General features: G+C 37.8%; 1 protein-coding gene across 9 annotated transcripts in view; it reads right to left on the reverse strand.

The window, feature by feature from the left end:
• palm2akap2.L (PALM2 and AKAP2 fusion L homeolog) overlaps positions 1 to 26,952 on the reverse strand; it is a 155,506-nt gene that overhangs the window by 34,360 nt on the left and 94,194 nt on the right. Inside the window, exon 1 of one of the 9 annotated variants that reach the window (XM_041585496.1) lies at positions 20,610 to 20,628. The exons of 7 other annotated variants lie outside the window; for them this stretch is intronic. Coding sequence is in view for 1 of the 2 variants with exons in the window: in XM_041585344.1 (XP_041441278.1) it covers positions 2,150 to 2,209 (60 nt within the window). In the remaining variant the exon portion in view is untranslated. Of the gene's footprint in view, positions 1 to 2,149; positions 2,451 to 20,609; positions 20,629 to 26,952 lie in introns of those variants that run through there. One more of the 9 variants, XM_041585344.1, reaches the window with a different exon arrangement.

Consider the following 26,952-nt stretch of genomic DNA (forward strand, 5'->3'; position numbering starts at 1 on the left):
CCCCAAAAAAGGAGGGAGAGTACTACTAACTCTTTATTCCTCTCTTTATATTACCACTGCAATAGTCTTATTTAGTTTATTATTTAGTAAATAATTTCAGTTAGTCACCATTTCAGCCTGGCACTCAAAACTGAGTACCTTGTAACAGTGGAATTTCATCTGTCTTCAAGACGTAGCCTCCTAGCTTATTTTCATTCCTTTTCTCTGTGTTTGGGAACAGAGCTGCCTCTGTATCCATGTCAATCAGGGAACTAGCATTCAGACCCGTGAATATAAACACATACATTCATGCTGAATGCACAGCAAAGAATGCAGTACCAGTATGACTTGTTTATACACTGAATGCTCACAGGAACCATACATCTGAGGCATTTGAACCGTCCTTATCGTAGCAGTAGACCAGGACAACATGTGGCCACTCGATGTCTATATTTTGTAGATACTTTATAGTTTCTTACTTGAAAATAATTAAAGGGAAAAAATCTCCAAGGATATTTTCAGACCCTATACGTTTTCTGTTGTTGGTTATAATAATTAAGTCAGCATATTATAACAAGCTACAACTGATACAACTAAATTAATTCTCCAAGAGACTTACATCTGCCTCTGATGTTTGGATCTCAACTAAAGACCCTGGTTCAAACCATATGTCAACTGCTTTTGACCCTGAAGTCATGAACCCTTTGTGTGTTGGATGTGGCCCAGCACCACGTCTTTTCCATAGGGTGACACAAAACCTGGACACATCCAATCTACAACACTGACATGGTGGTGTAATCTATGACATGCAACAAATTAATCTGCTCAACCACTGCCTTTGGCTGCCCTGACTACTGTAAACCCTTGGGAGCAAAATGCTTTATGAATCATTTCCCTTTTACTTAAACAAATGAAAACATAAGTACTTACTGTTGATGTCGTTTTGACAAATATATCTGCTGTATCAGAACAGTACTTGCCACATGAGCATAAGAACAGTCAATAGCTTTGCAATAATTGTGAAATAAAAAGGTAACCAAGAGCTTTTCAAAACTCTGTTCCATGGTGCGTAATGATTCAGAGCAAATTCTGAGTCAGGTGATATGAGGCTCCTATCCTATTGTGCCCCCAGGTGTTGTTCTAGGACAACAACTGAGTATAAGTACAGCTGCAGTTGACCACTTATTCATCTGTCTTTTGAGGAGCAACAAAGTCTGCTTTCACAAGCATAACTTCACATTTTAGGAAAAAAGAGGGTCAAAGCCTAAGGATCTCAGTGCTGTTGCACATAAGTACAGCTGCAGTTGTCCCTTTTTGACCCCTTGCTCAGTTGTCTGTGGATTGCCAGATTTTGCCTTTCATAAACATAAATAGATGGTTTTTTTTTACAGAGATGATACTGATGCTTCCCCCAGAACCTCATTTTTAGTCAAACTAATCAAGGCCTTATATGAAATAAGCTTGGTTTAACAATCTGTACAGGATAATATCAATATTTTTATTAACAGTAGTCATTGGGCTCAAATATGTGTGTGAGCCCAAGTGCTTCCACAATTTAGCATAGAGAAAAACCGACGACTCGATATAACATGAAAAGAAACACACAGAATGATATACTTGAAAATAATAAAAAAGGACACAGTTACTTTCCCCTGCATGTATACTCCCTAATGCAGTTATATTGATCCATGCAAACCTGGAAGCATTTCTAGGCAAAGTTGATCTATATCAAATTATCAAATAAGGTTCCTGTTATGTTTAAAGTATTACTTTCTAGTAATTACTATACTGCTTTATGATAAACTCTGGTTAAATAAGGCAGGTCTCACACAGAAAGTTACTTTTTTGAAACATCTTTGAATGGAGATTGCAAGTCTGTAAGCCACTGAATGTTTATTTTTCACTGACCATACAGTACATCAATTATTCAGTAAGACTCGATGCTGCACACAGAATAAGGTCTCAACAGCTTAATGTTCTCCTTGAAATGGCTCAGGGCAGCCTGATGATAAAGACATTTACAAGGATTAGCACCTTTCACTATGTCGCCCGATCAGTGGGAATTACAGGGACTGACATAACCATACTCCCATAATGCACAGTAAAACTACTAAGTCCATTTTCATGAACAAGACAGATGAGGAGGGAAAACAACAGATTTTACTCTTACCCTTAAACTCTGGTCCATAGAGAGACACAGCACTTTCCAAGGTGCCGTGTATGGAAACATATTTGGCAAACTGTACTTTTGGTCCAAGTATGCTAGCTGGAGCTTACAATATCTTGAAGAAAGTCATCCCTTGAGTATTAAAAAATGCAAAATCCTCCAATTACGTTGCTTTTAGAAGTTAAAAGATATGTAAATGTCTTGTTTTAGCAGCTGTAGTGACTAGGAGTGAAATTCAAGAGAAATCCCTGCTTTCTTCTTTTGGAGTCAGAGAGGAAGACTTTGAAAGTAATGGCCTGTAATCAGCTTTCTTTCTCAGGAGGAGCTAACATCAAACTCAATTACCATAACCCCTTGAACCTGCCCACCTCCCCTACAAACTCTACCACTGACAAAGGCAGCTCACTACAGAGCCCAAGCATTTGTTTCTTTAACCCCTTTTCTGCTTTCACACATACAAAACACTTTTCTTTATGCCTTCAACAACTTTACTTAACCAGTAAGCTTTTGTTATGTATAACGTGACCCAGCAATCTAGGAGCTATTTACTTTTCCTTGCTTTTTGCTTTGAGAGGAAATATAAAGAGCATTTTAATCATTTATTCTCCAAAATTACAGTAAATATTTTTCATAGCCATAGATAAGTGAGTGTTCTTATGCCCCCACTAGTTAAAAGTAGGGGGGGGCAACTGACTTAGCAATCGAAGCAGTTTATTAAATGTCCTGCAATCCCTTTTTACAGCATTGCGAGATCAATGACTTATCCAATAGCAAGCTGTCAGATCTAATTAGGATAAATAGGTCTACATAAAAATGACAACTAGAAAAGTGGATTGTTTAAGATGATAGAAACTAATAAAAAAATATTTTAAACCACAAGTATCTTACTGTATATGGGCAAAATTCTCTTAATCCAAAACAGGTCAGAGCCATGTTAGTTATACTATAATGTGCTGTAAGAGGAAAACAAATTACAGAAACCAAAGTAAAAGTAATGCAGCATTGATGGAAATTGCTTTCTTAATATTATTTAATATGAAAACCCAATAATTTGTCAGTTCTGTCACCATTCAGGCTATGCCAACAGCATTACAAAGGTTCATTTTAAATGCAACTCCTTGGGGTCTATTCATTCCCACACAGGTACAGAACTGACATGAAAAGGGTTAAAGATCATAACAGGTTGCCCATTCTGGTCCTCATTTTTGTAATTTAGTATAAAATGATGTTACAAATAATGTTTTCTTTGTTGAAAGAGGCAAAGCTTTTCTTTGCATGTATGTTAAGTTGAAATCAATAGCCTTAAACAGCATTCCACAGTCATTGCTTTACAGAAGGAATGCCAACATTTCTATGGAAACAGCAGACGCTTCAGGAGCTTGTGTGAATTTTCCTCTCACGTGTTGGAACCAGTGAGGGAGTATCTGCTCCCTGGGAGCCTTTCTTTGTACAATAATTGGTATAAGAACAAATGCTCAACAAATTCACTACTGCAGGCATACACAAATTTAATTCCTCTTTTATCTCAGTGCTGATAAAGCTTTTGGGAAGGACAAACCGAAAGGGTACTACAGCTTGGGTGAATGGGCTGTACAAATAGGTCAATTCTTTGTATTTTTGCACAAGAAGAGGAATAATAATTTGAGAATACAAGTGCAATGTGTGTACACGATAAGCCTCCTTATATAATGTTTTGGAGGCCTTAGGTGGCCTGCAACCAGAGCTTGCTAAGAATGAAGTATGCTGTGGTGCAGACAATATCTCTGAGCCTTACAGTAGCAAAAGTAATAATTAATAAACATGGAGCTAATAGGGCTACACTGGTCAGCAGTATGGTCCTAGCCTATTTCTTACTCTTGCTACAAAGCTATGTACCCCTTCAGCATTACCATGTGTCTGGTGTGTATATTCTTTTGCCCTCAGATAATAACTGCATTCAGGCCTATTTTAGTACAACTACAACATTACAAATATCAGAAGACAATTACAGATATTGGTAGATGACCGATGCTTCACTGAAGTGATACTTAACATTCGTTACTTTAACAAACAAGTGCCCTCCTTCATATAGGCAGTTTTATTACCAGTAACAAGTGCAGAAACAATTAGAGGATTCATTAAAAGGAAGTCTTTAATTGTGAAAAATCTTCATGGAGTTGTACAAAGGACACTGATCCTCACAAGGACCATAAACATTCATGCAATATCCTTAATTCATTCTAAGTAATAGATCCTAGGTTTTATTGTTCTTGCACTTAGAAAATGCAGGTCAGTACACAATAGGCAATCAAGTTTAAACCAATTAATGTAATGTTTAGTAAAGCAGAAATGGATCCATTCATTGGTTGCTATGGGTTTCTATACAAGTAGCAAATGAAATTCCACCATTTGTTTCACAATGTTTAAATCGGATTTGGCACAACTCAATAATTCAGCGTTCCAATCATCAGAAAGTTCAGGTATGTGCAGCTAGGAAATAGACGAAGAGAGCTTGTATATATGTAAGTATGGTGTTTAAATGGCTGCAACAAACTTAGGGGGTTATTTGTTAAACACCCGAATGTCAAAAATCCGAAAAATTAGTTTTTATTTTAGTATAAAATTCAAATTTATTGTGGAAAAAAAAAATTTGGGGGGGGACTTATTATACCCTGAGGATGGAAAAATCTGAATCTGAAAATCCGGCATCTCAGACCTGCCGAGGTTGTATATAAGTCAATGGGAGAAGTACCAAAGATTTTTCGATCTGAGTTGGTTTTCGTGCAATAACATTTCAGAATTTTCAGGCAAAAATCCAAAATTTCATATGATTTGTATTTTTCACAATTTTTTAGTTTTTTTCCCCCACAAACAAAATTTTTCGGAAAAGTGTATTAATAAATAAGGCAAAAAAACCTGTGCGGATTTGGTCTGAGTTTTTTTTAAGAAAATATTAAGATAAATTTGGACTTTGATAAATAACCCCTCTAGTGTTGCATCTGATTTTTTTAAATGAACCCTTAAAATGTTTTTTTCATAATCTACATATAATCCTTGAAACAAGTTATCCAAATAAAATAAAAGGTCATTATAATCGGGCCTGGATTTGCGGCGCGGCCAAAAAGACCTGGGCCTAGGGCGGCAGAATCGTAGGGGCGGCATGCCGTCCAGCCGCTTGCTGAGGAGGGGACGCGCAGCTCCACATATGTGCTTGCCAGGAGAGGTGTTCGGGCGGCGGGCACTAGACCACGCGGCCTAGGGGCGCCCGCACTGCAAATCAGGCACTGATTATCACTAGACTCCTTGCATCTGGTTCCTAAGTGTCACCGTTTTGGGAACAAATGCTCTGAAACTGTGATCAGAAGCCTTATGAACACACATGACTTTGATAGTGGGTGACTGTGATTGTTTGCATTGTATGCTAACAGGTTTCTGTTGACAGTAAAAACAAGTGGTAATGGTGTCCAACTGAGCTGGAAGGCACATCCTTCTCATTTCAACCAAAAGAAATTAGTAAAGCAGTAAAAGTTTTTAAAAGCTTAAAAGAAAAGAGCCTCTCATTCCCTGTCATTTAAAGAAGAAGTGTAACATCTAACCCTGATGTTGCAGCGAGCCAACGGGACACCTCGCTGTGTGGTACATCTTCCTTGTAACGCACCTCCGGGTTTTATGAGATGCGTGATGTCATCACATTCGTTTGGTGCGAAATTAGAATATTTAAAGGTGCTTTGAATCCAAACTCATTGCCCGCTGTTAGGTCTAACTTGTTTAGTATCTGGGTGTGATTCCTGTCTGTTTTGATTCCAGTTTTGAGCCTTGTCTGCCTGACTATTCTGAAATCTGCTAATCCTGACCCTTGCCTGCCTGACTATTCTGAAATTTACCGGTATTGACCTTTGCCTGCCTGACTATTCCTTGAATGCTGTACCAACCCCGCCTGATTGACCCTGCTTGAACTCTGTTTGTCTATTCCCTGAACTGATGCCTGCAGTCCAAAACCTTGCAAACGCACAGGCCCCTTTGCTTGTTTAGAACATCTGCTTTGCTCCTCTCAAGGTAAGACCTGGTGGCATCTGAGTAGCTGAGGGCTCCTACCGAAGCCAAAGGCGGCTGCTACAGGCTGAAGATTGAGCCGTGACCAGGGAGCTTAGCACTTGTTCTGAATTTAGGGAGCACATTATGTGAAACATGAGAATGACATCTTGAACACAAAGCTGGAAAGTTAGCTCTCATGGTACACAGCCTAAATATCTGAGCAGTTGCAAGCAAAAAATAAAACAAATTAATGACCCCATCTTTCTCAATTTACAGAGCCAAAAGGCTTGGGTACCTGGATATTTTTTTCACTATATGCAGTCCAAATAATGCTTCATGACTCAATGTATTTACATGCATTTACTTGCATTACCCAAAGGATTGGGAACAAAGGGGACCCCTAAGGTGGCCATACACTAAGAGATACGTTCATTTGGTGATGTCACCAATCGAGAGGATCTCACCCTGATATGCCCACCTTGTGGAGGGCGATATCGGGCTGATCCGACGGGATTTTTAGTCCTGTCCGATCAACATCTGCCCGACTTTCAGACAAATATCGATCGGGGGAAGCCAATCGGAGGGCCCCATACAGGGGCCAATATGCTACCGACCCGGTCTGACGGCAGCTTTTATCTGCCCATGTATGGCTACCTTTAGTCTAAGGAAGGGAGTGATTCCCCATTTCCTGGGTCACAGTATATCCCTGGTTTGGCCATTAAGTGCACAGTGTAATAAAATATAATGACTGTGCCATGCAGTCTCAGGGTTTTTTGCCAGAGACTTGGAGTCACTTGTGGAGCCATCATTAGTCAGGACTATTAAGGGGTAGCAAGATCCTGTAATAGTCTCTCTAGGAGAACCAGCCAGGCTTAGGGCTACATATATTGAGCAGCTCTGGGCTCCACTGAGGAGTGATAGAAGGAATTAGATCCCAAGGGCATTGTGGACTAAGGGGGACCAGAGACAGACAATAGGGACTTAGATAGATCCCATCTGGGTTCCACATAAGAGATGTCCTCAGAGGAAACATTAGAAACTCTGGGTAGAATGATAATACCCTCTCAAGCACTACTAGAGGGAAGACTCTTCTATTAGCCATTATTGAGTATACATTGACTAATCTTCAATGACAAATCTTCAAATGTTGCAAGAAGAGACCCATACAATGGTAGCATTTTATGCATAGATTATAGTAAATTGTTCCAACAACTGCTTTAACTCACTCTTACCCTGGCCTGTAGGGGTTTATCACAGCCATATTTATCTGCTATGTGAGCTATACACTTGCTAGACAGAAGTGTCATGTAACTAAAGCCAAAATGACTTATGAAGAAGAACTTGTAGTCACATATAAAAGACAACAGTCAGTACAAAATTAATATGAGAATGCATACTAACATTATATGAGGGTCTAGTGCATCCCTAGCCTATAGACACATGCCCACTAAATCATATTTCATATTATTTTGAATTCAAGTTGATATGAATCCCAAAACCAGAATGAATGACCAGGTTGATGATTTCAGAATGTCAGTCAGTGTTCTGTAATGCACATGTGTGTATGTGCACAAATAAAGCAAGCTTAATATCAATGTGTCTACAGAGATAGTAAATAAGCATGGCCAGTCCAGTATACTCATATAATACAACATGACAAAACATATGTACAAATTAATGCTGGGCATAATGATAGAATGACAGAACTATTATGATCCATAAAACTTCTGAAATGGTGAAAAGGGCCAATAAATTTTACTAGTGGGATACTTTTTGAGTCCAAAGCGTGGCATGTTATGGTAATGGAGTTGAAGGATTGCTTTCACTGTGGAAAGGGGCTGTGAGTATAGGATTGTTCCCCCAGCATGAGTTGACCAAAGATGGAAGGCCCCCGCTGAGACAGAGCTCAACCATTCTTGACTACTGAAAGAACATGCAGCAAACAGAAGCCTCATTTTTGCAGCATATTTTATCCATGTTTGATTCCCTGTCAGAATACGTTGCAATGTCTGTAATTTGTAACAAACTATAACCAACCAGCAGACGCAAGGACCTTAAGGATTTTTTTTTAAGAAATGAAACATGACTGCATCTGCATTAGGCTGCCCCCTAGGTACAGGACGTGAATCCAGTCTTCCCCCTGTGTAGACTTGTGCAACTTGCCTTTCAGGCTCCTGATAGATTGACTTCTATTCCTGAACTTATTACTGCTATAACTATTGATAATATAGTGCCATTTAGATTTATTTATAAATCATATTTGTTTTCTAAAGTATAAGGAAACTACTAGGCACTACAGACAGTCACATATAAATTAGTAAACATCAAAAGATAATATACTGTACATACTATCATTAAGAAGCTTTTCCATTTTATCAAGCAATGATCAAATCTCCATTTCATTTTACATTACAGTAAAAGACTCTTCTCTGTAAGGGAAGAGAAAGTACTATTCTATGGTGCTTGGTACTGTGTCATCTTCCATAGAGATGTGCTCCTAGGTCACTATGTCAACTGGAAAATGAGCAGTCACACAATTCATTCCACAGTAAACAGAACCTTTACAAAGGCAGTTCTCATGCCTCAAAAAAAGTTTCATTTTACATGCCTAATCTGAATGTATTAACAAATACTAAACTGTACTTAAACCCTTCATATTATGTTCATCTGAATAGCTGTTACTTTGCCAAGCAATATTCACTATTCAGGTAATCTAAGTGCACCTAGGATTACAGTACATTCAATGAGATGAGCAATAGTCATAGGGGATGTCAGTTTTGGAACGGTACTCTATCTTACTCTATCTTACTCTATCACAAGCAAAGAAGTGTGAGAATGGTGCTACAAGATAAGCAGAAGTAGCAGCTGCACACAAATGGAAGCCTTTAAACCAGCATTCTTTGGATGGAATGCATTAGGTCATTAGGGCCAAATTCATTGCCTGTCATATGCTGAAGGAGTTAGAAAGCTTTCTTCACTCCCACTGGGTACATCAATAACATTTCCCTTAACAATGCAGTATATGGTATCATCTTGTGCTGTGCCATTTAAAGTAGTTGTTTCCAGTTTTACTTGAATATCAGTGTCCTCAAGATTTGCTTGTTCCTCTGAACATATTGAATATTCCCATGTCGAGGACCACTGCTATTTTGGCACTTTTTGAGTACTTTTTTTTAAAAAGCCATCATTTATACATTGTGTTTAACTCTAGCTATGCACATAACACAAGGGATCTGACTGATAAAACTGCTCATATTAGGTATTTATTTCAACCTTCTACAAAACCCTTTGCTTTCTTCCAATTTGTCAATAAAACCAGTCCAGTTTCTTATAAAATGCTACCCTTCATCCTCTAAAAGGTCCTCATTCATATCCAATACTGCAGAACACCCTTCTTCAAGAATGTCAACCATAATATTTGCAAGAATGCAGGAAAGAGGTTTTAAGAGGGAAGGGAATGAGCTGTGAATGAGGAGTTTGATGGATAATTTTCCTAAGAAGTCTGATTTTTTTACTCTGGTCCTTCAACTGTCTCTTTTTCTAATCTTCATAACTTTGTATTGGTGCACCAAAAGCAAAGGCATTGCACGCTTAATCAAAAAATCAACCATGAAATCATGCATCTCTAGATTTTTCTTTATGAGGTTTGCTCCACCCATGGGCGGCTGCTTTGAAAGACAGGAATGAGCAGCTGCATCCTGTAAAATATTCAAGTGTAGCACCACTTTTAACTGCTGAGAATATTGTTGCACTTCTAATTACTTTGTGCTCTTTGCAGACTATGGGGGATCTAAAAATGATAATAATTTAACTGGCACCCAAGGTTCTTCATTACTAAATAGCCACTTTCTTGTATTTAGAAATTAACATATTAATTGCTACACTTTGTGCTGAATGGATACTACACTGCACACCACATTGAACATACGCTCAAACTGTGCTTCTGCTGACAGTTTTGTAATATATTCTTTTTTTTTTTTGCAATGACATAACTACTACTTTTGGCTACCTATGCCCCCTTCTGTTGTATAGTAAAGTGATTATCAGATTTTTAGAGCAACAGTTGGAATTTTCAAGGAGTATGGATAGAGAAATAAACATAAAATGGCAGAATCTGTGAGTAAACTCAGAAATATCCTTAGGGTAAGGCCACACTAGGCGATAGCGCAGCGATTTGACTCGCGGCGACTTTTCGCCGCGACTTTTAATCCGCAATCGCTGTGGAAACTTTGGCGCTGGCGTCTATGGGGAATCGCGTCAAATCGCCAGCGTAAAAACACACGCGGCAATCTTTTTTCTATTGTCGCTCGAAATCGCCTAGCGAGGCGATTTCGAGCGACAATAGAAAAAAGATCGCCGCGTGTGTTTTTACGCTCGCGATTCCCCATAGACGCCAGCGCCAAAGTTTCCACAGCGATTGCGGATTAAAAGTCGCGGCGAAAAGTCGCCGCGAGTCAAATCGCTGCGCTATCGCCTAGTGTGCCCTTAGCCTTAGGTTGTAGAGTTGGCCCAGGTGCAGGAACCCATAGCAGCCAATAAAATGTTTACTTTTAAGCAGATGACCAGTAAATCCTTTGTGATGATTGGTTGCTGTGGGCAATTAGACCTGTAGCAAATGTTGTCATGCAAATGGATGCAGTCGATGCCTGCATTAATGCCATTAATTAACAGTACTTTTTTACTTTTGTTATGTGATGTTTCACTTTTGTATAATGTGTGTCTCTCTCTCCATTTCAAATTGCACCCAAGTGCACTTATTAATACAGACAAAACCCAAGCTACCTCTACCTAAAGCTGCAATTTCAAATGTGTCATGTGCAACTCCCCCTCATGGCCACAACTTCTGAGAAAAATGCTAAATTCTGAATAAAAAATATGGCAAATTGCATCTGAAATTGCACTGTGCAAACTGCACTTGCTGAGTAGATGACTCAACAGGCAAACTCTGAGCTTAACATCTCAGTTGTAGCTGTAGTCATCTGTGTATTTGTAACCATTGGGACTAATATTTATAACACTGAGGTGCAGTGACAAATTTAGCAGGGAAAAGTTGAGGTTTAAATCCAAGTGCCCATACATTAACTTTTCCCTGCAATGCAAATTATTGGTCTGGCCATTAGTTTTGCAGGTGTCATGGTGAATAATAAAGTCTCCAAATCAGATAGATATACTGTAAATGTATTGGCATCTTTAAACAACGGAAACTTTTCTGCTGTGAGACGCATTGTTGTGTTGTTAGTTGTGAATGGTTCACAACTCACGTGTCTTTCCTCTGTGCTTGCTTGTACATTTCTTTCTCATCATTCTTAATAGATAAGCTGGATTTGGCCTCTCAGGTGTTCATGTTGTGTTATGAAAAGCAGTTTTCAAGTCTGCTCTACTGATTACATCTGTACCAAATGTAGCTTGTTCACTGTTGTGTCTGACAATTGACACAGCTGCCTGTAAAGGAGAGTTCAAAACAGTAATACACACACACAGCCTGAAGCAAACCTTCTCATGCAAGTGGAGAACACTTATAACAGAACAATTTGGCTACAAAAGCCAATGTCCTTAGATTAAGCTGTTCCAGTTATACTCGCATGTCATAAGAATAACTTGGTAGCTTTCATCCTCAGCGAAGATATCTATTTTGCAAAGAGACTGTGTTTGACAGATGTGTCCCAGATATTTTCACCTGAGATTTGCTGGCACACATTCATGTCATTTACATCAGAATCCACTGTGTCATCACTATCATCTGAAGGAATAAAAATCAACTACATAGAAATGTAAAATATTGTTTAATTTCAACATACCTATACCTATATATATACTATTTTTTAATATTTAAAACTCCAATTGAGTTATTTTTATTCTGTAAATGAATCCCTTTAAGTGCTCAAAATTCTGAATCAGCTTGAAAAAGGAACTAAAATGTTCTGAAAGCTTGCTATGATTATATTAGTTAGCAAATAAAGGTATCACCTTTATACCACTTTTGTTATTTTTTATTTCAAAAGAGTTGCCCTGTAACATTTTTATTGGCTAACACAGTACAGCAACTTTACCTGCAAATACTGTTTTCAAAGTGGCTAGAATCTCAGCCCTACAGTACAATAGAAATGCTGCTTTATGAGACAGAGATGAAGAAGACTAGATCATTTGATTACTCTTTGCTACAGAAGCACAAAACTAGCTGTACAAATAAATATGTATTAAATGACAAAGAGCCAACAGATCTCCTGAAATGAGCATTAGGAGGTGTATCTCCTAAAATAAATAGGTAGCAATCCCTCCCTACACTCTCACTGACATGACCAGATTGTATATTGTGTAGTTCTTTAATCAATCCATACTACACCTTGAATAATACCTTGTGCAGTTCAGCAGCTGGATCATGCATTTAGGACTTTTATATTTCTAATACAGGTACTGACATTAAGACAGTGAGAAGGGGAAGAGTAGGTAAAAGTACTGTAATGGTGCTTTCTCTCAAACAAAAAATTGTGAGGGTTAGCTCTGTTCTTTCTAAGCTACTTGGTGTTTATAAAGTTTTTGCCATTTTATTTTTATTTTATGATACACGATTCATCAATATCGCTTCATCATTCTTTTTTTTTACCTTTGTAGGTTTTTATGGACTTTACCCAATCCATTAGAACTATAGAAGTGAATTAGTATATTGTGAGCATTGAGTTTGTCACATTTTAGTTCAGTGGCATCCACTGCCCCACTTAGAGGAGCAAATTTAAGATGTATGTCAATTCAGAGTTTTATGAACTAAAAGTTGAAAAGCTTGCTACTGGTGTAATGCCCTATAGCAGCCAATTAGCAGGAAGCATTTACTGGTCACCTGTTAAAAAATAAGCATCTTATATGTGTTCTTTTCATTAACTTATTTGGGTTAGCCTGAAATCTAACACAGCAAACTGCAAGTTTAACCTTAAGGGTAAGGCCAGACGAGGAGATTCGGGGAGATTTTGTCGCCTGGCGACTTATCGCCACGTCTTTTGCGCGACTATCTCCCTGAACTGCCTCAGCGTCTTTTCCCCATAGGCTACAGCGCAAAATCGCCTGCGCTAATGCACACGCGGCGATGCATTTTCAATAGTCGCCTAAGTTTAGGCGACTATTGAAAACGCATCGCCGCGTGTGCATTAGCGCAGGCGATTTTGCGCTGTAGCCTATGGGGAAAAGACGCTGAGGCAGTTCGGGGAGATAGTCGCGCAAAAGACGTGGCGATGAGTCGCCAGGCGACAAAATCTCCCCGAATCTCCTCGTCTGGCCTTACCCTAAACAAAAGATTGTTGCAATGCCAAGTGATTGTTCATTGAAAAGGTAGATCGGTGCGTGACTCTGACTGTTATTAATTTTAACTCTGCTACACAAATATTATCTGGATAATCAGAAGAGACATGCATATCTATAAAAGAAATTCCTGAAAAAATCCTTAAAATCTGGGTTGTGACTCTTTAAGATTAAAGCTTATATTTCTTTTAAACGTATTATAACTTTAGACATGTTGGACTTTCTGACATATTTGAGATTTTTATTGGATTACTCTGTCATACGGGGATTTGTCTGCACTTTCACATGAGCACATGGGATCTTTGAAAAATATGTCTGGTTAAAGGTTGTTCCTTCACAGTCTTAAAATAAAGTATATTGTATATTAAAAAAAAAAAAGCCCTTAATGCACTTAAAAAGCCTATAGACAAAATTTCAATGGACAGAAAAGTTATTAAGGGAAAAGTATATTATCATGATTATCATCAAGTCATTAGTACATGCATAAATAGTAAAGAAAATATATTTTGTTGTTTCACTTACTGCAGGTATAACTACACCGTTTCATGTGTGTTATGCTCCCTGCAGTATGGCAAGAACTGTAAAATCCTGCAATTTCCTAGAAGGTGTGCTGGCAAAAAATATATTTGGCCTTTACAAAAGTTTGCTAAAGCCCTAAGCAGAGTGCAGCTGATCATAATACTTTTGTTTCAGTTACAATACCATACAGGAGAGATACAGATAGACTAATAAATCAAATAAAACTAATAATCTGTACCACAAGCAAATCTCCATGCCTTCTTTTATTATAATAAAAAATTGCAGTCAATGCCATGGAAGCTGGGGATCCTCGCTTATCTAGCATGCAAGGGTTAAATGGGAGCATTCAAGTTTCAAAGGAAATGAGCTACAAGACAATATTGTTTTGTTTGACAAACTCAAACTGAGCCAAAAAGGAAGAGATTCCTGGTGTATTCAAACATGAAACCAAACAAAATGAACAGAAAACAGGAACAAGATGATACCTGGAGAGCAGACTCCTTTGCAAGCACGTAACTTGCATTTTTCCATTGCTATGGAGTGGTGGTGTTCTTCCTTTGGTATTTACTCTGCTATTAATGTCAAGGAGAGGGACCATGGCACCGGTGCATGCATTGATTTCAAGTACCAGAAGAGTAACTAGTAGTCCATTGACCCTGGTAGCCATTTTTTACTGTTCTAAAACACCCACGCATAAAACATGTATAGTTGCTCCGGTAGTTACGCCACTGGTCCAGAATATTCTGTATAACAGGCTCCATAAATGAACTGTAATTATTTAGCAGTAGCATGGGACTAAAATGGAAGGCAGGACTATCATTTATAAGTACCTTTTGTATACTAATTTGAAAAGCATTCAATATCCAACACCCAAGCAAGAGCTTCAAATAGCATTTGCGTGGGATTCCAAGAAGACATAATAAATATAACAGAAATTGTAATTATATTTGCTTTGCCAAAGTAAATAACATGAGCAATTAAAACGGAGGAGTTAGGTGTCACCATGCTATTCAGGAGCTATTTATCCCCCACTTATCTCACATGTTATTGTGTAATTGCTTAATAAACCACTACCACCAAATTCTTCTAAATCCAGCAGGAGGAGTCCAACCAATAAATTAACACTGATTGAACCCATGACTGACTACTATTTTTAGCTTCAAGTAAAGATACACTGGCACACAGGGCAATTGCAGTGCAGGGTGACCCCTTGCTGTTTATTTGTGCGGACGTGCGACGTTTCGGGGGGAACCCCTTTCTCAAGCATACAAAAGGGAGAAAGGGTTTCGCCCCGAAACGTCGCACGTCCGCACAAATAAACAGCAAGGGGTCACCCTGCACTGCAATTGCCCTGTGTGTCAGTGTTTCTTTGCTTGAAGTATCTGTTTGGGGGTTGCCGTACCCTCTACTCTGTGCAACAGGCTATCCTTTGAAAAGCTTTGAAGAGTGTGCTCTGCCTCATCCTTGTTCCAGTGACTACATTTTTAGCAACATAATACTGGCTAGTTATTGAAAAAAACAAAACAATAAAATAATAATTGTACTTGTTTTGCAGGGTAAAATAATTGCACTCTGACTAATACTTTGTTATACCTTGAAAACATGGCAAACAAGAGCAACTTTTCATAAAAATATTTAAATTAGGTAACTGCTTTAGAGAAATGATGGTTACTCCCACAGCAACATGAATAAACAGAGGACATTTAAAATTATATCTTGCCTTTCGTGTCCCTGTCTTATGCTTATGGGTGAAGCTGCATGCAAATGATTTTAGCAAGTAGAGTTACTAATACAAAGCTTTGCTAAAAGCAATGATTTATCTGTCTGCTTTGCTAAAAGGGAATATTGTTAGCTTTGTTTGCTCCAGCTCAATGCTGCTATTTCTGTAATTACAGACTAAACATCTGCTTCAAATATAAAAACTGTCTGTAAAAACTGTAATTACCTAGTATTTTGCGAGTGATGTATGGATCTCTGGGGATCACATTTGTTAGGGCCTTCCTTTCCTTTGCACCTGGGTAGAAATGTGTGAAGCAGTCACACGTGAACACATACAATAATGTTTGGGGCTCATTAACAAGGAAATTGCAATACATGGATCCAAATGGCAGGTTTTGCACCCTAAATGCAATGTTTTACACCAGAATTACAGTGTCATTCTGGGTGCCCCCTAAGTAGTGCATGCAGTGTGTTATTCACCACTGCTGATGCAAATTAGTATCCCTGCTTTGATAAAAGGAGCACAAGTTGCATCAACATGTTTTTCTGACTGCATTTGTATGTAAATAGCTGACTTTCAGAACATGCATCAATAACAGCATTATCGTCTTTTTCACGCAAGTCAGTTGCATGTGTAGATGCAACCCGCTAATGGAGATTAAAGGTGACCATAGACGTACAGATAATATTGTATGAAACAAATTTTCATATGATAATTGGTGCGTGTATGGTGGGAGACAAGCCAACTGATATCGACAGAAGGCTTGGATATCGGAAAACTATGATTGGGCGCCTTTGAAGGCACCTGAACATCAGCCACTGTTTAGTGCTGAATTGTCAGATACAGGTAGAATTCTATTGTTTCTACCTGTATTGAAACAAACTATCTTTCCTGGAAAGATCATTTCCAGGAAAGATTGTTATTGTTACGTCTATGGCCACCTTAAGGGAATTACACGAGCTCATTTGTGGCCACTTGCCCTGAAATTCATCAGAATAGGTGGAATAGGCACATTGGTGATTGCTAAGGAGCATGTATAGACACAATTATTCTAAGGGCAAGGGTAGACGGTGTAGGCTCTTGCGTCATTTTTGCAGGTTGAAAGTAGCAGATCTGTTCTGTGCCCCATCTCTATTGATCTTTATTAAGATAAAGACTCCACTGTGTGTGACTACACACAAGCAGATCTTATTTAAATAGATAAAGATAGTGAATGGAGTGGATCTGCTTCTCTCAGCCTGCAAAATCAATTCAGGCTGAGAGCAGCGGAGCCTACACTTCAGCTGTCCTTGCCTTAAGAATATGGGCCAAAGCATGGAATTTTAGCAGCTCTTATGTCTTATAGATATGATATTAATTCCTAGAAAATAATTCATCGGTAGCATATGCAGTTACTTTCATGAAGTCATCAGCTCATCCAGAGTTTATCTCTTCTGGTAAAATAAATGTTGCAATAATTATAAAACATATATATTGATTAATAAATATACTTATCATAACTATCACATTATAACTGTATGCAAAAGGGTTATCAAGATCTAAACCATATATGGGTCTTGAATACACACATGTAACGTAAACAGAAATAAATCTTGTACATCTGAGCACTTTTTTCTATTCATATTGGTTTGCAGTAAAGTTACAAGCTGTTGCCTGGCACTGAAATACAAAATATTTATGTATCTGTAAGTACCATCTGTGACAATGCACTTACTTTTAACAAAACAATAGCTAAATTTATATACAGACAAATTCCCATCCACTATGTCACTTTCAAATAGAGAGATAAAAAGTTCTGCTGTGTTTCTGGCTAAAGTTAGTCATCTAGAATGCTCAGGGCCTGGGATTTTTCAGATAAGAAAACGAAAATTTGGATTATTTGGATTATTTATATAAAATGGAGTCTATGGGAGGTGGCCTTTCCGTAATTCGGAGCTTTCTGGATGTGTTTCCGGATAATGGATCCCATACCTGTATAATGCAACCCCCTCCCACACTTGTTCCCATGAAGTGATGCATTCTAAGACTTGATTGAACTATCTCGGAGTTTATGAATGACTCATGAAAAGAAGGGGGTATATATTTCTGTTTAAGAAGGTGCAAAAAAATATAAATTCAAATCTTAAGGATGATCTGGTAGCTAAATAACTTTATAAGCACTGTATAAGGCTTTTTTTAAAGACTGTCCCATAGTACCTCACTGAAGAGGTGTAATAAATCATTCTGCTTTATAAATAAAAATGTTTTCTTGCTAATGACTATAATGTTATGCTTTTACATCTTTCCCCTACCATTTCCTTATGTTGTCCTCATTCTTAAATAATATTCTAAGCCAAACTAAATCATTTTAACCACAGAAAATAATTAAAGTTTCCTTCTCATCTTAAAAACAATTCTCATACTTGAAATACTTAAGTGAGGAAGGAAGGAACATTTTTAGTGTTTAACTGTAACACCAAACTAAACAAAGGGCCATACAATCTGAACACAGCATGGAATTCATCTTATTTAAATACCAGGAGCAACAAATGCATTGTCTTAATACCACATGAGAGTACCAAGTTCTTTTCTCTATATCTAGTAATAACTAGTAAATAATACTAAGGGGCCCATTTACTTAGCTCGAGTGAAGGAAAGACCATCGAATTGGCTACTTCAACCTTCGACTACGACTTCGAATCGTCGAATCGTCGAATAGACGAAGTACTGTCTCTTTAAAAAAAACTTCGACCCCCTACTTCGCCACCTAAAACCTTCTGAAGTGCAATGTTAGCCTATGGGGAAGGTACCCATAGGCTTTCTAATGTTTTTTAGGTCGAAGAAAAATCGTTCGATAGAAGGATTTAATCGTTCGATCGAACTATTTGCGGTAAATCCTTCGACTTAGATATTCGAAGTCGAAGGATTTACATTCAGCAGTCGAATATCGAGGGTTAATTAACCCTCGATATTCGACCCTATGTAAATCTGCCCCTAAATATCTATATATCTAAATAGTAAATAGTAAATAGTTATCTATGGTTATAGTAAATAATACTAAATATCGATATATCTAAATAGTAAATCTACTTGTAAATACAACTTCTTACAAATCATAATAAAGTAGGTTAATTATGCACAGGTCCTTCTTTAAGAAATAAGTGTAAACAGTCTGTAGCAGGCATTATTCTATGCTATTGTTTTGCAGACATTCTGTGTTTAAACATACCTTTACTTATCTGAATTGTGTCAGTCATAATTGATTGTAAGGTAACTGTAAATTACAGATGTAATAACTATTTGCTATATCAGACATCTTGCTACAATTCCTAGAATATAGTTAATTTTACCCTAATTGGCCTAGTTAGTCTTGGAATTGTATGTCTGACACAGCAAAAGTTTGATACATCTTACTGTGGTTGGGCTTCTTGCAACCCACCATCTTTAACTGGTTCACAATTGGTCTGATAGTTGACTAGAAGCAGAGAAGCCACAATGGCTTAAAACAAGTGTGTTACAGAATTAATTTCCAAATATTCTTTATTGATTTTTAGAAAGAAAAATAAAGCACGTTGGGTATACAGTATACTTTCATACATCATACATATTTCTTTACGCATTAATGGGTATACCATTGGGGAAGGGGAAGGGAGGGTTGTAAGTAAGGAAAAGGATCTGGGTACAGGGGTAGAGAGAAAAAGGGGGCAAAAAAGGCACTTCCTGTATTTATACCACAATCCTATTGCTCAAAAAAGTGTATTATATAGTACAATCAGATCAGGTTTTTGAGACCGATGACCCTTGAGTAGATAGTGTTTGCCTGCACAAGTCAAGTTTTTGTGTGCGTGTGTGTTACAGAATTAACTGGTGCTAGCCTGTGAATTATTATCATTAATTTGCACAGTCTGTGTGGTAGTATGATAATCTCATTGACTGGGTGTACACATTCATTTTGTTTAGCCATAATGTAGCAAGCAAAATATTTCTTTTCATGTATTATCAGCAATGTAACTGCATGTTTTCTTACTCTATTTTTGAGCCCAGTCCAGAATTCAAACAAGTTGTTCTGAATTGAAATAACTTGCTTAACAATGAAGATGAGAAATGAAACAGTTGCATTTTCACTTAAATAGGAAATACAAGAATGCAGTAGAGGAGTAACTGAAGACAGTGCCTTGAATCAGCATATGCAAGATATAACCAACAACATCTCTTTATCACTAAGCGCAGGCACTTTTCCTTCAGTGTTTTAAATATAATTGTCTCTTACAGTTACAAAGTGGAGTGCTGGGGAATATCTATAGTATATAATACAACAAACTGTCATGCACCCTAAAATCTAAATGGTTTCTTAGGAATAGGTCACAACAGATAAAGAGATAAGCAGGCATTGTATTTTTTCCCACCAAAGGATAATACAAGAGTCTGAATCCTTATACAACTGACCGAAGGACACTGTCTATCTATTAACTTTCAACCTAACCCACTTCAATCTGGTTTTTGCCCACTACATTCAACTGAAACTGCACTAACCAAAATCTCCAGTAACCTTCTGTCTAATAAATATCAAGGACAATTCAGTTCAACCTCTCTGTTGTTGTTGATACAGTTTATCAGCTCCTGCAACATTATCCTCTCCCTTGGCATACAAGGTATAGCAGTCTTCCTGGATCTAGTCATGCCTCTTTAATCACTCCCTTTCTTTCTGGATGAATTCTCCTTGAACTTGCACTCTCTGTCATGGTCCCTGAAGACTCTGACCAGTTGCTAGCAAAATTAAATCAACCACATCCCTTTGCTAATGTCTTGTCCATGGTAAGCTCCCTACAGGCATACCTACAGGACGTCATCTGAGCAGCTCCCTACCTGTGGAATTAATTACACCACAATACCATACATTCCCTTACCCTGTAAAATGTTAAAAATCCCCTTAAAACTCACCTCTTCTGTGAAGTTTACACATTTGCTCAATAACCTCTAACATGTTTCTATATGTCATCCCATTTTCATAACACATCAGCTTCCAAACATCACATTCTGCTGAGTCATTATCTCCTCACTAACAGTCATTACACTGACAATACTTCTGCAACATATCTTTCCCCCACGGCTACATATTTTTATAGCTTGTGTCTCGCTTATTATCAGTTATATAGAGTAGTGTAAGGGGATACAAGACACGACAGTTTATACAAACAGATAAACATTTCTCCAGAAGAGATGCACAGTTGCATAATGTGAGACATAGAGGAAGGGTAACCACCCCTATAGATTGCAGGGCCCCATTACCAAAAACGTATCAGTTTTTTTTTGTCAGTTATTATGTATCTGTACAGAATATGCTTGTGATTAAATATATATATATATATATATATATATATATATATATATATATATATATATATATATATATATATATATATATATATATATATATAATCCTCTCCAGAAGAAGCCGCACAACTCAGGACTTATTGCAAAGTAATAAATTTATTGAACACACTAACGTTTCGGCTGCAACATCAGCCTTTGTCAAAGTAATACATATTAAAAGATTTACCCTTAAATACCCCAGCTATGGCGGGAAAATATCACAGACCCTCCCCCTCTGACGTATATACATATAATTATACTAATTGAATACATCCCTCACCAGTGCAGCTCCGTGAAACTTTGGTATAAAGTTGTAGCACACTTATCATTCCCTGAAAGGTAACATATGTGTCAGATAAGGAACACAGCAATTATCACAATAGTATCCTTCCGATACAGTGTTGCTATTAAACAAGGGGAATTCCCAGTAATGATGGGCAGTATCTGTCATTAATCTATGACAGATACTGCCCATCATTACTGGGAATTCCCCTTGTTTAATAGCAACACTGTATCGGAAGGATACTATTGTGATAATTGCTGTGTTCCTTATCTGACACATATGTTACCTTTCAGGGAATGATAAGTGTGCTACAACTTTATACCAAAGTTTCACGGAGCTGCACTGGTGAGGGATGTATTCAATTAGTATAATTATATGTATATACGTCAGAGGGGGAGGGTCTGTGATATTTTCCCGCCATAGCTGGGGTATTTAAGGGTAAATCTTTTAATATGTATTACTTTGACAAAGGCTGATGTTGCAGCCGAAACGTTAGTGTGTTCAATAAATTTATTACTTTGCAATAAGTCCTGAGTTGTGCGGCTTCTTCTGGAGAGGATCGTAATTCAGACTAATATTCCCCCCTCCACTTTGATCTCAAATCAAGACTTCCCAAATTACAAACAACTGTGTGATTACCTCAATAAATTGTGATATTGTGGTTGAATCACAAAGCTTAAAAAAGTCATGTCACACATGTACAATATCCGGTACAGCTGACTGCTCCCATTTATTACAGTGATTTTTATTTTCGTACATACAGTACCAGGAAACAACACAGTTTTCTATCGGCAATAAACATCCTATTTTTACAGTAGAATGCTTTACCAACCCTGGCTAAATGTGCATCTGGGCGGTAACCCTAGGCAACAAATTACATTTTTGCTTTTATTGTTCTACCTGCATCTGACTGAAAAAAAGCTTTTTTTGTTGCTATGGTTAATTACTCCAGTAAAAAAATTAACTGCTGTTGTTAAATGAGTCCTTACTTGTGGCTCATCAGTTCTGATAGGCTTTCCAATAGATACTGTATATGTTATTTCTTGCATGAAACAGGTCAAATACTGAATTGAAAGTACATTCTACTTCCTGGTTCATACAAACACAATCAAAACAATCACTAGTCCATTGATAATGCCCCTATAAGCACCCTATACGTGTTCCCACTTTTCTCATTACAGCTTAATGATGTGTTTAGACTATAAACACAACGTAAGTGTTGTGTGGGACACAAGACTGAAAAGGCAGTAGCAATAATTTGAAAGAATTAAGAGTTATATGGCATTGCAAATGTATTAAATTTTAACGGAATGTTAATAAAATGGTATCAATATTCTAATATTGCAGAAAATAATCACCAATTCTTTAGCAATCCACAGGAGTACTATAGCTAGAAAGAATGACCCATTTCACAACATTAATGATAAACCTTTCTTGCCAGAAATTAATTGTAGTTTCATATAAAGCTCGGAGGGAAGTATTAGGTCATGGTATTTTAATGAAACACTCTTACCAAGAGCAGTAAAGGTCACTAGAGCATGCAAAAAAGAGGGCAGGTGGTTTGTACTGGGTCCTGTTGTGGCCTGCATCCACCACTGCTATCTATAACTTGCATGTCCAAATGATGTGCAAGTTAGGGGATGTGTAGAGGGCAGGAGGGGGTTGGTAGGGGGTTGCCCCCATCCAACCCTCATGATTGTAGTGCTAACAAACACAGGCAGCTCTGTATTCATGGGGATAGCCATAGATATCTTTGCACAGTACACAGATGCCAGCAGCTTTGCACTCTTTATTTACACAGTGCAAAGCATCAGGCACATTTTTAATGGCAAAACTATAAAAAGCATGCAAGGGCAATGTTGTGATAAATGTAATTTCTGGTGTCAGTCTATCTTAGAATTCAGAAACCCATATACATTATCTCTTGCTCTGGTAATTATTTACCATTATTAATGGTAATTAATAATGCTCTAACTACCAGTTATTGCTTTGTTGTTGAACGACACGGCATAGCATATTGCAAGAGAGAATTCCAAAGTGATCAATGTTGGTATGTCGCTGGGAAGTGGGAGGGAGGAATTTCCTCCAAAACTTGGAAATTTGACAGATCCTTTGCCTTGTATGTCCAGAAAGTATTTTGTACAACCACAACACATTCCCTGGAATGTGCTGGTCTAAAGACTTATTGTAGCAAGTACAATATTTTGTATGTCCACCACAGGATATTATTTTATCACTTGGGAATTAATAATTTGCTAACTGAGAACAGTTTTGGTGTGATAAACTACTTTAGTCTGGGAAGAAAGCAACATAAAATCAATGCTGATGTGAATCCTAAGGAACAGCTGATCCACGATGATTTGTTCTGACACTCCTTATTTATATACCAAAAGTATTTATCTATAGAGTATTTCATTATTATAACATTATCATAGGGCACGTTAACCCCAAAATAAAAATGTGCCTAATAAATGAAAACATAATTCTAAGCAACATTCCAATAAACAATAAAGAATAAAGAATTTTCAATGCTTTTAAAGTTATTTGCAAAAACAATTACTACTGAAAGTCCTTTTATACTTGGGGATGCCAAAAGTTAGGCACCCCCAAGTGATCCCATTTACTTACCTGTCACCCGGGCTGGTGCTCCTATCAGGATAAAACTGCACCGGTCCAAAATTCTTCCAGCAAGCACCACAGAGTGATCATCTTCTAGCTTCTTCTTTCTTATTGTGGCTGCGCATGCGCAGTAGAGCAAAATGCAAAACTTTAATGAAAAAGACGGCTATTTCGTTCTACTACTCATGCGTCTGCCCCCGGAAATTTGAAGAAAGAAGACTTACCTAACACCCCGTGCTCACTAGCACAGGGTGTCAGGTAAGTAACTGCGATCACTTAGGGGTTCCTAACCAAAAAGAATAAAAACATTGTTTTAAAAGTCTGAGCCACCAGGACCGAAAATAGAAAGGGACAGGCAAACACTGCTTTCAATAGCAATACATATACAAATAGCTTTAAAATCATAGAAAATTGTAATGAATGTATATTACAAAGTTGCTTAGAATTATGTTTTCTACTATTAGGCAAAATAGATTGAGATTCCCTTTAACACATATTTATAAAGGGCCAAAATATGCTATAGTGCTGTCATTTTAAAGGGTCCGGTTATATACCCTAAAATATTTTAAGGATAGCGATCCATATTTATCAACAATTGTGTCACTACTTACAGATGAAGAAAAAATCCAGTTAGGTATATTACAATAATTCAATGCAGACAGGGATATAGTAAAGCTGTTTAGCAAAAGCACTGCTCTGCTTTAAAATTATTTGAGGCAACCATTTGCATGGGACTGTATTTGCAACCACATTGGGGCACCGCAAACACCTGCTATACACATGCACCCTGCACTTTATGCACAGCTTATGTGTATGAGTGACTCAGGAACCGAGAAACAGTGCAGTATCCCTCACTACTTGCCTCAGCAACCAGCCTCTCTCAATTTACAGGCTAGAGAAAGTGTGTTGTTTACATCGTACTATCCTCTGGTCTGTGAATGAAGATGGGGTCAGTGCTCTGGGAAGTATAAAGAAAGAGTGCTGTCCCTCAGGACTTGCTTCACTTAGTCGGACAAGACAATTTGACAAAGTGGAGGTATAGAGGGGGCTATAGAGGGCAAAAAGTGGTTTGCTGCTGGTGCTTCCAGCTGTAATTTCTCCAATATGCCTTTCAAAAATTATACTATACTATTAATAACTAATAAAGCTGTGTATGGAAAAATGCCTGGGCACAAATTCCAACCTTTTTTGACAACTGTTCCATATTATTGCCCAGAGCATTATATAGATATTAATTGTGCCCTTATATTTATTGACAAATTGCATTTTATGTATTAAGGGAACTAAAGAAACATCTCCTTAATGTCTGTTCAGGAAATGCATATCCTTTTTACATTACTTCTTAGCTGCTGTTGTGTAGAGAAGAAGCTTCCCGTGGAATCCTATTGTAAGTTTGTTAATTTGAATGAAAAATGCAATTATCTATGAATTTCTTTTTTGAAAAACAAAACAAACAGCAACAGAAGGCTTCTTTTCAACTACATCAACAAAATGCTATTTTTTCACTATAATTAGTACTTTTTAAATATTGTTTTGCTATAATGGCTTTGTTGTTATGGATAATAATTTATAGGATATTTATCATTCTAAATACTACTAGGAAAACACATGACTTGATTGGATCACAATGAGAATTTCTGTTTCTGCCCCGTGTGGATTTATGAAATGTTTTACCAGGAATAGACACATTAAGACTATTCTTATCCTCTAATATGTTTTGAGTACCTATTATGACCATACAATGCAAATTATATACTGTCATATGAAAAGGTTTGGGAACCCTTCTTAATTCTTTGGAGTTTTGTTTATCATTGGCTGAGCTTTCAAAGTAGCAACTTCCTTTTAATATATAACATGTCTTATGGAAACAGTAGTATTTCAGCAGTGACAAAGTTTATTGGATTAACAGAAAATATGCAATATGCATCATAATAAAATTAGACAGGTGCATACATTTTGGCACCCCAACAGAGATATATTACATCAATACTTAGTTGAGCCTCCTTTTGCAAATATAACAGCCTCTAGATGCCTCCTATAGCCTTTGATGAGATTCTGGATGGCGGTATTTTTGACCATTGGTCCATACAAAATGTAGGTTTGTAGATTTCGAAGTGTATGTTTAGGGTCATTGTCTTGTTGGAATATCCAACCCCTACCCTACTCTGTGACTGATGCTTGAACATTATCCTGAAGAATTTGTTGATATTGGGTTGAATTCATCCGACCCTCGACTTTAACAAGGGCCCCAGTCCCTGAACTAGCCACACAGCCCCACAGCATGATGGAACCTCCACCAAATTTGACAGTAGGTAGCTGGTGTTTTTCTTGGAATGCGGTGTTCTTCTTCCGCCATGCAAAGCGCTTTTTGTTATGACCAAATAACTAGATTTTTGTCTCATCAGTCCAAAGCACTTTGTTCCAAAATGACTGTGACTTGTCTAAATGAGCTTTTGCATACAAGTGACTCTGTGGTGTGCAGAAAGGGCTTCTTTCTTATCACCCTGCCATACAGATGTTCTTTGTGCAAATTGTGCTGAATTGTAGAACGATGTACAGATACACCATCTGCAGCAAGATGTTCTTGCAGGACTTTGGAGGTGATCTTTTGGTTGTAGAACGATGTACAGATACACCATCTGCACAGTGGCGGAACTACTGGGGGAGCAGGGGGTGCAAGCGGGCCAGGGACCGCCCCCCCTCAGGGCCCCCCGGCAGCTCACCAGCCACTGTCAAATGCGGCACGCACCAGGGCCCGCCCCCCTCTAGTGACGCTACTGCATCTGCAGCAAGATGTTCTTGAAGGTCTTTGGAGGTGATCTTTTGGTTGTCTGTAACCATTCTCACAATCCTTCGCATATGCCGCTCCTGTATTTTTCTTGGCCTGCTAGACCTGGGGTTTACAGCAACTGTGCCTGTGGCCTTCCATTTCCTGATTACATTTCTTACAGTTGAAACTGCCAGTTTAAACCTCTGAGATAGCTTTATGTAGCATTTCCCTAAACCATG

The sequence above is a fragment of the Xenopus laevis genome, chromosome 1L (assembly GCF_017654675.1).
Source record: "Xenopus laevis strain J_2021 chromosome 1L, Xenopus_laevis_v10.1, whole genome shotgun sequence".
Taxonomy (NCBI): Eukaryota; Metazoa; Chordata; class Amphibia; order Anura; family Pipidae; genus Xenopus; species Xenopus laevis.